Genomic DNA, 13,059 nt, shown 5'->3' on the forward strand with positions numbered 1-13,059 from the left:
TATCAAAAAAGTACTCCAGAGTGTTGTTCAGCATGGGGCCGAGTAGAAAATGAAGGCTAATCATGTTTTGGGTGTACTATTCCTTTAATACATAATTCAGCAAAACCTAAGCTATCTGTGCCTAGTGACATGAAAAAAAAAAGAAAGAAGATGATTACATCCCAATCCCTGTTGTGTCCGATTATTCTGCATTACAGATTGAGACACTTATTACTCTACAATAACATCTCTGATTGTTAGATTACACACAAAATGCAGCACAAAGTTTTTGTATAAGCCTAAACATAGGCTTATACATATGAATTTATAAATAAAATTAGATCTAATTGCATGTATTTACTCTCCAATAACTACTGAGTCCTTCAGATAAGGACCTTACATCTAATGTTTTCCACATGTCCAATGTACAAGAGACTGGTTATAAGTTCAGTAAATCGTTTTACCAACAAATATGGTTCACAGGGAACCTCGCAGTTGTAACTTAAATCAGCATAACATCTATCTATTTTTTTGAAACTGAAACCCAGGATATGCATGTATTTACTCCAGAACTTATTCTAAATGTGAATTAAAATTAATGCAGAAAATACAATATGCATTCTCCTACATGTACTTATTTGACTCTGGGTAATTTGGGGGGGAAGGACACTTTTGGAACATGTTTGCATCGAAAAAGCTTCCAGGATGGGAGGTAAAAGGTCACTAAAGTTGGAAACAAATTCCAGTGTATTGTTGTTTTTTTTAGCTTTTTTGAATGACTATGACCTGGATGACTGAGAATCTTCACCTGCGTATGTCAGAAAGGGAATATTTTCATCCAGCAGTGGCTGAGCTCAGGGAGCTCAGGGAAAATAGTTGCTGGTTTAAATACAATAAACAGAAAGTCTTGGTGTTTAATCAGAGACAAACTTAACTAGTGGTTACTCTCCCCTCTAGGACCCGGGAGCTGTGGGTGTTCAGCAGCTCCCCACTGTGCCTTGCATCTAACGTGTAGGTATTGCTGTTGCCATTAGTGCCAAATATTCGTTTCAGATTGAGCTGAGCCCTGAAGTTCTTACAAAGAAAAACATAAATAATTGGATCCAGACACAAATTGAATGTTGTTAGTAAAACAGTGATCTCCTTCACCTTATAAAAAATGGTTATACAATGTCCTTCAAATATGATGTATGGAAGACGAAGCACATGATAAGGAACAAAGCAAATGCAGAACACGCTGACCAACACCAACATTTTCCTGCGAGAGTTCACAAGCTTCTCTGAGTTGCGTAAATGGCTTTGTTGGATCTGCTGCACCTTGCTGCAGGTGCTGTAGTAGAAGAACATCAGAGGGAAGAACACCAACAGAAAGATAAAAGTAGATGCAGAAGCTAAAATCAACCTAATACTGATTTCTAGATGATTTTTTCGCATTTCATTACAGGTGGTGTAATTAGAACTTTTATAGTTGACCATCTTCTTGGTGAAGTTTGGTATGAACACGATCAGAAGAAAACACCAGGTGGTCATCGAGATGATGTGGCTGGCTTTGGCTGTCATCAGGAAGGGAGTTCTTGAAGAATAAAAGATCTTCATGTACCTGTGAAGTACAAAATTATTTCAGGACTTTTTAACTGTAAAGTTCTACAAATTAAACAGATTAAAGCTGCAGCGTGTAATTTTTAATGACATCTGATGGTCGGTTAAAACGTTGTCGATGCAATCAACTGGCTTTCCTTTGACAGAAAACTTTTAATCGGTTTTAATGTATGATCGGGTTGAAGAATCTTTGTAAAGAATCTTAAGATGACATGTGTCATGCTTTGTTGCTATTTAAATACACTGAATTGAATTGAATCTGGTAAATAAATTTTAGATATGTATACCTCAAGGAAGGACTAAATGTTTGCCCAGAAATATTATTAAGATTTATTCAGTTAGCAAGTACAGTCTTATCTTTAGCATTAGTAATCATAATCATTTTAATTCAATTCAATTCAATTCACTTTATTTAGATAATGGATGTCATCACATGTCATCTCAAGGCACTTTACAGTTCACCAGATCATACCGTCAAATTGATTAAGAGTTTTGCATCTAAGGAAAACGAGTTGATTGCATCAACTCATTAACTCAAAGGCAATCCCTCACACTAAGAATCCTTGTAGTGGAGAGGAAAAACCCCCTTTTAACAGGAAGAAACCACCAGCAGAACCAGGCTCAGTGTGAGCGGCCATCTGCCAAGGCTGACTGGGGTTCAAGGAGACAGAAGTGGAGATACAAAAAGCAGCTGTAAAAGGCGGCCCCGACCAGGAAACACACGGCCAGGCAGACGAGCTCTGAGCCAGCTTCCATGTCAGAGGATGAAGAGAGAACATCCAGCCAGTCACAGTCAGAGAAACAGGGGTACACTGAAAAAGAGGCCGATCTCCAACATCTATAAACAAAGGTGTTGATGGCAGCAGCAGAGCTGATATTTCTCTCCAGGATGGAGTCACAGCCAAACAGGGATGGAAGAGGTGAAGCTACTATGAGAAAAAGCAGAGAGAGAATAACATTGGAGATTGAACTCACAGATTCTGCATAGTGGGAGAATAGAGATATAATTAAGCAGAATGATGAAAAAGGGGTCCCTATGTCCTCCAGAAGTCTAAGCCTATAGCAGCATAACTATAGAGATAGCTCAGCATAACCTGAGCCCCTCTTACTATAAGCTTTATCAAAAAGGAAAGTTTTAATCCTACCCTTAAAAGAAGGCAGGGTGTCTGCCTCACGGACTGGTAAAACTGGTATATTCAATATTCAAAAATAGTTTAGAAAATGTTAAAACCATTCATAGAGTTAATTGGAAATATTTGTTTGCATCTCTAAGTAAATTTTGCTTTGGTAACGGTTTCATAATTTGGTTAAAAACACTATATAGCCATCCAACAGCATGTATTAGAACAAATGATCAAACTTTTGCTTGCTTTAAACTGTAGCAGGGCACTAGGCAAGGACGCCCGCTGTCTCCCTTATTGTTTGCTATCTTTATTGAACCACTAGCTCCAGCAATCAGGTAAACCAATGATATCATTATTTTTAAATGCAGTACCATAGAACACGAAAGCTGTCTTTAGCAGATTATGTATTACTCTTTAGCTAGCTGTCAAATCTCTCTCTCTCTCTCTCTCTTGCTAGATGGAAATCCCTTCCCATTTCACTCAATGGAAGGATTGCTTCAATAAAAATGATGGTCTACAGAAGACCATCATAGAATAAAACAAAACAGAAAATTACTTTTTTTTGGTTTGAAGTCCTTATTTGGCCTTTTAACAAAATATGTAAAAAGAAAAAAAAAATACATTTTTGATATTAATCATTTATTACTATGCGATAAGTCAAGATTATTTTTTGTGTAGTCTTCTGCCCTCTGTTATCAGGTATATCTGATTGTGTACAAAAGGATTTTGGGCAAAGTTTTTACCATTAAATTATGCAAAAGGTGTCAAAACATTTCAGAAACCGTATGTATCAAATATGATACATTTGGCATTACAGGGTTAAGAGGGGTTTTACACTCTGATATCTTCTGATAGCTTGCAAAGCTCAAGTAATGCACCACATAACTATATACATGCGCTATTGTCATGCAGTCCTGTACAAAAGCTCTGGTGTGTGGTATCTGCCAAAGTGTCTGGGATTTAATATTTCACCCTCCCTCTAAGTATGCTTACTGGGTAACCTAGATGCTGTCTCTTTAGACAATTTCCCTCTATTTCATCTTTAGTGCCTTATGTATCGCAAAGAAAAACCATCCGCCTGAACAGGAAAAATAAACAAACGAGCATAAAAAAATAAATAAATAAACAGTCTAAATATTAACCAGTACAGAGACATTCTGTTAGATTTTATCAAGCTAGAGATGCCTTATCACTAAATCAATCTCTCTGGACACCTATCATCGGCTACCTTTCCTACTAGAGGTGGATGGCCTGTGGCTCGGTCTGGTGGGGTAATGGGGCTGATTTGGAGCACGCTCTGTCTGCTGACCTGCTCGGCCCCTTGGCTGTGATTGGTCATTCTTATCCCCTTCGTATTTCGAAATGTGTTTGCAAGTAAGTGCGTATATATATATATATATATATATATTTATATATGGCTGGAAAAGGCTGGACTGAAGGACAGCACAGAGGCACTAATCATGGCAGCACAAGAACAGGCACTCAGTACAAGATCACTAGAGGCCGGGGTCCACCACGCCAGGCAGGACCCCAGTGCAGACTGTGCAAAGATGCCTCTGAAACAATACAGCACATAACAGCAGGGTGTAAAATGCAGGCAGGAAGTGCATACATGGAACGCCACAACCAGGTAGCTGTCATAGTGTACAGGAACATCTGCCATGAGTATGGGCTGGAAGTCCCAAGGTCAAAATGGAAGACACCTCCTAAGGTAGTTGAGAATGACCGAGCTAAGATCCTATGGGACTTCAAGATCCAGACGGACAAACAGGTAATGGCTAACCAACCAGACATCGTGTTGATCGACAAACAGCAGAAGAAGGCAGTAGTGATAGATGTGGCAATCCCAAGCGACAGCAACATCAAGAAGAAAGAACACGAGAAGCTTGAGAAATACCAAGGGCTGAAGGAGGAGCTAGAAAAGATGTGGAAAGTAAGAGCAGCAGTGGTGCCAGTGGTAATTGGAGCACTGGGGGCTGTGACCCCCAAACTGGGAGATTGGCTACAGCAGATTGCAGGTAAAACATCAGAGGTCTCTGTCCAGAAGAGCGCAGTCCTAGGAACAGCTAAGATACTGCGCAAAACCCTCAAACTCCCAGGCCTCTGGTAGAAGGAGCTTGAGGATGACACATACCACCCCACGAGGGGTGAGAAAGCAGTTTTTTTTTGTATATATACAATATATATATGTATATATATATATATATTATATATATATATATATATATATATATATATATATATATATATATATATATATATATATATATATATATATATATATATATATATATATATATATATATATATATATATATATATATATATATATATATATATATATATATATACATATATATACTTAAACCTAGTGCGAATTATTTTTCATTTTCGTGACTGGTAATTAAAGTTGATTACCTGCTGGCTGCAATATAGCCCATGAACAGGATGCTGGCACTTATGTTGAGAAACATTAGCGGACGTATAACAATGCAGTACAGCTGAAAGGACGACTTGTCAGAGTAGTAGACTATTCGCAGTGGGAGGCTCAGGCAGATCAAAAAGTCAGCAACTGTCAGATGTTTCAGGTAGATCATCCAGCTCTTTGAACTTTGCACATGACTTTGATGGCAATGAAACCATAAAGTGAAGCTGTTGAGGATCAAACCCACCTGCAGAGAAAGTTTTTGTATTAGTGCCTTATGAGACCAAAACATTAAAAGATTTTTTTCTTTTTAATAGGACTGAAAACATACCTACCAGAAAAATTATTATGTAGAAGCTCGTTAGATATGGGTGGGATGGTTTTTCCTGTATTTCACATGATTTGTTGGCAACCATGTTTCTGCAGGGTTTTCATAAGTAGCACAACATAAGTCAGTCAGAAAAATTACATAGATGGATAGGTGGATGGATGGAATATAGTCAGAATATTAGTTAGATTAACATTTGGACTTTGACTAGGCCATTCTGACATTTGAATCTCATTTGATGTAAACCCTCCCATTGTATATCTGGCTTTATGTTTAGGGTGGCTGTCATGCTGGAAGTTGAACTCCTAGCCCCAGCATCAGGTCTTTTTCATCCCCAGAGTGTTTTCTTCCATGGTTGTCTTGGATTTTACTCCATCTATCTTCCAAAGATTAAATTAAATTACACTATAATTATACAATATGGGATTCAAGTCACCCACATAGTCACCAGAGATCGGTATTCTACCTACTTCTGGTGTCTATATGGGTGTTAATGAAATAACAGTAATGGTTGCTCTACTTAGCAGCGTCATCCAAATCTACAAAAAAGAAAGTATTGTGATTCTTATCTTTAAACTGACTGATCTTGAGGAGAAAGTCTGAGATGTCACCTAGATCTTGGATAAATTTCAGTGTAGCTTGTGTGAGCCCCACTCCAGAAAAATGTTATAGTTTCTAAGTTTGTAATGAAATACTGTTGTAAGCAAACTCTATATTTTCTGTTGCAATGGCTCTGGATGTTACATTTGTGTACAAAATGTGGCCACAGACCAGGAGGTTGGCTAACCACAAAAGAACAACAAGGACAGGAAAATTTTGCAGCTTAAACACATCTGTGGATCACTGGTCACTCTTTCAGGGATGAAGATAATGTAAGCCCAGATAGAGAAGAATTTTGGTTTGAGATTGTAGTAAAGGACACCATGTTGAGTCCTCCAGTTGTCCCCATCTTAAAATGATGTTATGATGTGAGCATGAGTAACAAAACTAAGCAGCTCTTACAGCATGTTCTACAAAGAACCTGCCCAAAGAACCTGCCAAGGGGACCTACTCGTCTTCTTTGATAAAGTCAAAAGTATTACGTTGAAATTAGTTAAAAAGTAAAAGTAGACTGCCCCCGAAACCACCTGTAATTTGTAATTTGTATTAAGTTTCCATGGCAAACAGCTAGTCTTTCTGGGGTCCACATTAAAATTACCAAAACTGGGTTGTTTCCAGCCAAGCTGCCTTAATTTAAGGTCTGATCGCCATACGCTTCAAAAAACACTTGTTAAATGTTAATATGTGACGCTCTTATTTTGAAAGGGAATGTTGTGTAGGTTCAGCCAATCAATCACTTGTATGTGATAAGATGTGTGATGTAAGCACGCAAGACGTGCAGTTCGGCTCAGGCGATAATAGAGAGATGCCATGTTTAAGTTCAACTCCGTGATATTAATAAAAGAAGAAAATTGTGAAACTCCGCTCCGCTCATCTTTGTCACGTAGATTAAATCTGCTGCTACCGGATAAAAACCCTCAATAGGTTATGGGCCCAGGGCCGAAGACAGCGGGCGTGAGTAGTCTTAGTTAAACGCGACGTATTACGCGGTAACGTTCAGTTTTTGGAGCTGAGGAAAAGTTTTGGCGGACTCGTGGTGACAATGGCCAGCCGAGCCACTGGAGCTCCAGCACCACAGTTGCTGTTCGACGGGTCAGAAGAAAAATACGACCTGTGGGAAACAAGGTTTTTGAGCTGCCTTCACATCCTGAAGCTAAAAGGGACAATTTTAGGAGATGAACCGGAACAACCGAGCGACGACGACCGTCGGAAGAATGTCGACTGCTACGCCGAGCTGGTAAGGCTAATCGACGACAAGAGCCTGTCGCTAATCAGGCATGAGGCGGCTGATGATGGCAGAAAGGCACTGAAGATACTGCGGGAACATTACGCCGGTAAAAGCAAGCCTAGAATTATTAACATGTATACGTCGTTGACAAGACTGCAAATGAATGAAAAAGAGACTGTTACTGATTATCTGATAAGGGCAGAGAGCATTATCACATCGTTAAGAGAAGCAGGAGAAACTCTCAGTGATGGACTGATCGTGGCCATGGTGCTAGGCGGGCTACCAGAGACGTTCAAGCCGTTAGCGGTGCATGTGACACAGAATGAGGACAATGTCACGTTCGCCGACTTCAAGCGAAGGCTGCGCGTTTACGTAGAGTCTGAGAAAATGAAAATGACAGAACAAAATACAGACAACGTGATGAAGACCCATGCGAGATCGGGCAAAGGGCAAAGCAGAGCAGAAAATAACAGAAAAAGTGACGATGGAGACATGACGTGCTACAAGTGTGGAATAAAGGGACACAGAGCGCGAAAATGCTACAAGCGAGTCTGGTGCGGCCATTGCAGAAACGCTACGCACGCGGAGTCCATCTGCAAGAAGAAGCAGGAACGAGATGGCGCCAGAAAATTCACGGAGAAGCAAGATGGAGCTGACGATTCCCTCTTCATGGCCAACAACGTTCAGCGAGAGAGACCACCGGGTAACGTGAACAGGAAGGGGATCATGGTAGACGCGGGGGCGACTTCCCACATCATCAACGATATCAGCAAGTTCGAGAGCTTCGACCATTCATTCCAGCCGAGCACCCATTCGGTGGAATTGGCGGATGGAAGCAAGTGCAACGGGATGGCGCAACGCAGAGGAACCGCGGTGATCCATCTGCTGGACAGCAGAGGACAGCAAAGCAGAGCGCAGCTACGGGATGCGCTCTACATGCCAACATATCCACAAGACATCTTTTCGGTGTCGAGATCAGTCAACGGAGGTGCGACGGTGGTCTTCGAAAAGGGGGACAGTCGAATAATCGGCAGTGACGGTAAAAGTTTCGACATACGTGAGAACGGTAACCTGTATTACTTACCTACTGTTGAAAATGATGCTGACCAGCTAAAAGTGTGTCATGATGTGCAAACCTGGCATCAGATACTGGGTCACTGTAATTATGAAGATGTGAAAAATTTACAAGGTGTGGTGAAAGGCATGGAGATTAAGGGAGGTTCTTCTGGGGTGGATGTGTCATGTGAGGTGTGCACACAGGGAAAATTTACACAGACAAGAAACAGGGAACCAGATAGAAAAGCAAAAAGGCCCCTAGAGCTAGTACACACTGATTTGGCAGGCCCCATGCGTACTCCGAGCATAGAAGAACATCGATACGTGCAGTCATTTACAGATGATTATTCAGGCATTATGTTTGTGTATTTTCTCAAGTCTAAGAGTGACACAGTTACGGCCACAGAAAAATTCTTGGCGGACATAGCCCCCTACGGGCAGGTCAAGTGTATCCGTTCAGATAACGGTACTGAATTTACAGGTCATGAGTTCCAGACACTGTTAAGGAGAAACAGGATTAGACGCGAGACGTCTGCGCCTTACTCGCCCCACCAAAACGGCACTGCAGAAAGAGGTTGGAGGACACTCTATGAGATGAGCAGATGCCTACTGATCGAAAGCGGGTTACCTGATAACCTATGGAACTATGCTGTTCAGACCTCAGCTTATGTAAGGAACAGGTGTTACAATAGGCGCACAAAGAAGACAGCATATGAGCTGTTCACAGGCAATGTACCTAACCTGTCCAAATTGCAAAAGTTTGGATCTGCATGTTTTGCTTACAAGCAAGAGAAGGGCAAAATAGAATCACGCTGTGATGAAGGCGTTTTCCTAGGCTATGACAAAAACAGCCCGGCATATCTAGTATACTACCCAGACACAGAGAGGGTGCAGAAACATAGGTTGGTGAAATTCACAACTAGGACGACAAACGAAAAAGGTATACAAACAGAGCAGTCACATACAGGTTATGGGGACATACATACCATGGTTGACAACACTGATGATGAGAGGGTTGATGAGAAACCTAAAAATGCAGGTCAGCGTGTTGAAAGTGGTGGTGTTCGTGGTTCACCTGAAAAGACTGAATGTACCCAGCCAGGTGAAGTCCCACAGACTGTTCACAGAAAGAACCCACCAAGAGCTAAGAGGAGGCCGGCTCATCTGCAGGACTATGACACAGGTGACACAGAGGACAATCTTAACACTTGCATGGACTGTTGTTACAGGGCAGTGTGTGATATACCTCATACTTACCAGGACGCCATTACCTCATCTAAAGCAAGGCAGTGGAAAGCTGCAATGAAAGAAGAGATGCAATCTCTCGAGGAGAACAAAGCGTTCACCCTGACCCAGCTGCCACCGGGCAAACAGACAGTGGGGGGTAGATGGGTCTATGCGTTGAAAAACGAAATTGATGGGTCTGAAAAGTACAAAGCAAGGTACGTAGCAAAAGGCTATAATCAGAAACCAGGTACAGATTACGACGAAACCTTCTCACCCACTGCTGACGTGACTAGTGTAAGGGTTGTGATGCAAAAAGCAGTGCAGGAAAATTTAGTCTTACATCAGATGGATGTCAAGACAGCTTATTTACATGCACCAATTGATTGCGAGATCTACATGGAGCAACCTGAGGGGTTTGAGAAGAAATCAGACAGGGGTGAGAAGTTAGTGTGCAAGCTACAGAAATCCATTTACGGGTTAAAACAATCGGGAAGAAATTGGAATGCAATGCTACACACATGCCTAGTTGAAAATGGTTTCGTCCAAAATGCTGCAGATACATGTGTTTACACATTAGAGAGAAACAACGAGAAGGTGATCATTATAGCTTGGGTTGATGATCTCATCATTGCTGCAAACAATGAGAATGTGGTGAAAAAGGTGAAACGGATGCTCACTGAAAGGTTCAAAATGAAAGATATGGGTGAACTGAAACATTTCCTGGGGATAGATTTTGAACAGGCAGATGGCGTAGTAACAATGTCACAGGAGAAGTTTGTGAATAAAGTTTTAGACAGATTTGGCATGCAGGACTGCAAGCCCAGAGAAACACCATGTGAACCCAAACTAGAATATACAGAGGATGCAGAGAAAATGCAAGAACCGAGAAAGTACAGGGAGGCCGTAGGAAGTTTGATTTACCTATCCACATGCACTAGGCCTGACATTAGCTTTGTGGTTAGTAAACTCTCCCAGCACTTTACTGAACCCACTCTGGAGCACTGGAACACAGTTAAACACGTGTTCAGATACCTCAAAGGTACAAAAGAGAAGAAATTGTACTTCAGGAGAAGTGAGGCAGAAAAACTAGGCCTAAGAGTCTACAGCGATGCTGACTGGGCATCAGATTCGGTCGATTGGCGAAGTACATCAGGGTATTGTACTAGTTTAAATGAGGGAAGCGCTCTGATTTCATGGAAAACAAGAAAACAACCAACAGTGGCTTTATCATCGTGTGAGGCAGAGTATATGGCCTTAGCATCAGCCATACAGGAAGGCCTTTACTTAGAGCAACTGTTAAGTGGTGTTGACAATCATCAATATGCACAGACAAAGGTGTACGAAGATAACCAAGGTGCCATAGCATTGGCCAAGAATCCAGTGAATAGACAGAGAAGTAAGCATATTGACATTAAGTACCACTTCATCAGGGAAAATGTAAACAATGGAAGGTTTATTTTGGAGTATTGTCCTACAGAGCAAATGATTGCTGATGTTATGACCAAGCCAGTTACTAAGCTGAAGTTGAGAAACTTTGCAACACACATGTTTGGTAATGGCATGTAATGAGTTCTATTTTCAGATCTAATGAGTTGTTTTCTATGTAATTTTGTTTTCTATGTTATGTAATGGAATAAGAGCGAGTGGGGGTGTTAAATGTTAATATGTGACGCTCTTATTTTGAAAGGGAATGTTGTGTAGGTTCAGCCAATCAATCACTTGTATTTGATAAGACGTGTGATGTAAGCACGCAAGACGTGCAGTTCGGCTCAGGCGATAATAGAGAGATGCCATGTTTAAGTTCAACTCCGTGATATTAATAAAAGAAGAAAATTGTGAAACTCCGCTCCGCTCATCTTTGTCACGTAGATTAAATCTGCTGCTACCGGATAAAAACCCTCAACAACACAAAAAAGTAAGTAATTAAATAGCTTTTTTGTACATGACTAAAGGGATACATGCCCGTTGAGGTAGTTTAAAGAGTATTTTTTCAACAAAACTAAAGGGTTAAACTAAAGGGATAAATGGGTATTGACTATGGGTATTCTGGTCTGACCAAATATGCTCATCTGACTGAACAGCGGCTCCGGATCAAACTTGCAGGCTACCACTGGAAAACCTCCCTGAATAATATTGTATAATCATTATAGGTTTTGCCTTCCACACACATCAATATCTAAGGAATATTTCTAATATGGAAGCTCTTTTTTGATATTTACTATGGTTTTCTGTTGTCTTCTTTTTGCTATTGTTATATTGCTTCTCTGTCCAACTTATCTCATACAAGTGTGGAAGCAGACTTGTTACTGTATATCTTGTGTATTTTCTGTTTTTGTGTAATTTTCTCCCTTTCACGTCTATCTTTCTTACTCGCCTTAGCTCTCATACCCTATTTCTTTCTCACCTCCGTTTCCATTTCCGTCAACTCCTAGAATCATTTTCAATAAAGTTTTAAATACAAGTACCAAGTGGAACCTTATGGCCACAGTCATAACAGTCTGCTTGTGAAAGCAAATCTGTTGGGTCATAGATCTGGGGTATCTATTTCCAGAGCTGTATTAGCAAAAAAGGACCCACTCACAAAAAAAGGAAAACATAAGACATGTTTTTTGGAGGTACTTACGTTTGATTTTGTTCCATCTTTCACAGCTTTAGGACCTGAATTTTTTGCAGCTTCAGAGATCTTATGTCAGTATAACGTTCCTTCTGAGTAGAGAATAAAAGTCTCAAAAACTTACATGAGAATGAGACTCTTCTAAGATTTTCACTAAGATATAATGTGGTCAACGAGCAAATCTTCAGCCTCCTCCTCTGTCCCCTCTTTTAAAAGACCAAGGCATAATACCACTCCTCTTTCATCATCTGGTTGGTTGAGTCAATTTCTGTTTTTTTATACTAAGTTAGTTATACTTACCATTAGTAAAACTAATTTCTTCTTGCTGTATATGTAAAGGAAATAACATTGATCCACTTCCTGAGTGCTTTGTGGCTTTCATTACATAGCAGATGTGTCATCTGAGTTGTCATTGAGGGACTGCAACCTCATTTAAGCTTCACATTTTGACCATTTATCATGAAGCTTTTTGCAGACTGACAGAGAAGACTGAACCCAGACTACTTGTCAAAGCTTAGTACTCCTAAAGCATCCTATGTTTGGAATACTTTACCTTTTGTGGGAACTCCTATGTTTTTAAGGATAATCACTTTTTAATGCTCCGTGACATTTTTAAAACTATTCAATTGCTTCAAGACCAGAAGAGTGATCCCCAATTGGTTGCAGTCCTTGGGCATACCTCTGCAGAGGGAGAAAAAATAAAAAATAAAGTGTATGCCAAACCAAAAGTTTTTCTAGTTTATTAAAATAGGAGTAACAAACCTTGGTATAGAGGTTTGAGGGAAAAAAATGAATTTGGCGATATATTGTGATTTTCGGCTGCCTGGTATATTATTGATCTTTCAGTTCCTAATATCGATTTTAAAAAACTAAAACCTT

At 40.3% G+C, this 13,059-nt stretch overlaps 1 protein-coding gene across 1 annotated transcript; it reads right to left on the reverse strand.

Moving 5' to 3' along the window:
* Nucleotides 1–286: 286 nt before the first annotated feature.
* Nucleotides 287–12,388, reverse strand: LOC119794003 (P2Y purinoceptor 14-like). The gene is made up of 4 exons (XM_038301337.1): nucleotides 12,190–12,388; nucleotides 5,463–5,547; nucleotides 5,121–5,374; nucleotides 287–1,579 (listed from the first exon to the last, which is right to left on the reverse strand). The coding sequence occupies exons 1-4, from the start codon at nucleotides 12,204–12,206 to the stop codon at nucleotides 910–912; spliced, it is 1,026 nt and encodes a 341-aa protein (XP_038157265.1). The 5' UTR covers nucleotides 12,207–12,388; the 3' UTR covers nucleotides 287–909.
* Nucleotides 12,389–13,059: the final 671 nt, after the last annotated feature.

Source organism: Cyprinodon tularosa, unplaced genomic scaffold (genome assembly GCF_016077235.1).
Source record: "Cyprinodon tularosa strain WSP-4 unplaced genomic scaffold, ASM1607723v1 ctg466, whole genome shotgun sequence".
NCBI classification, from domain to species: Eukaryota; Metazoa; Chordata; class Actinopteri; order Cyprinodontiformes; family Cyprinodontidae; genus Cyprinodon; species Cyprinodon tularosa.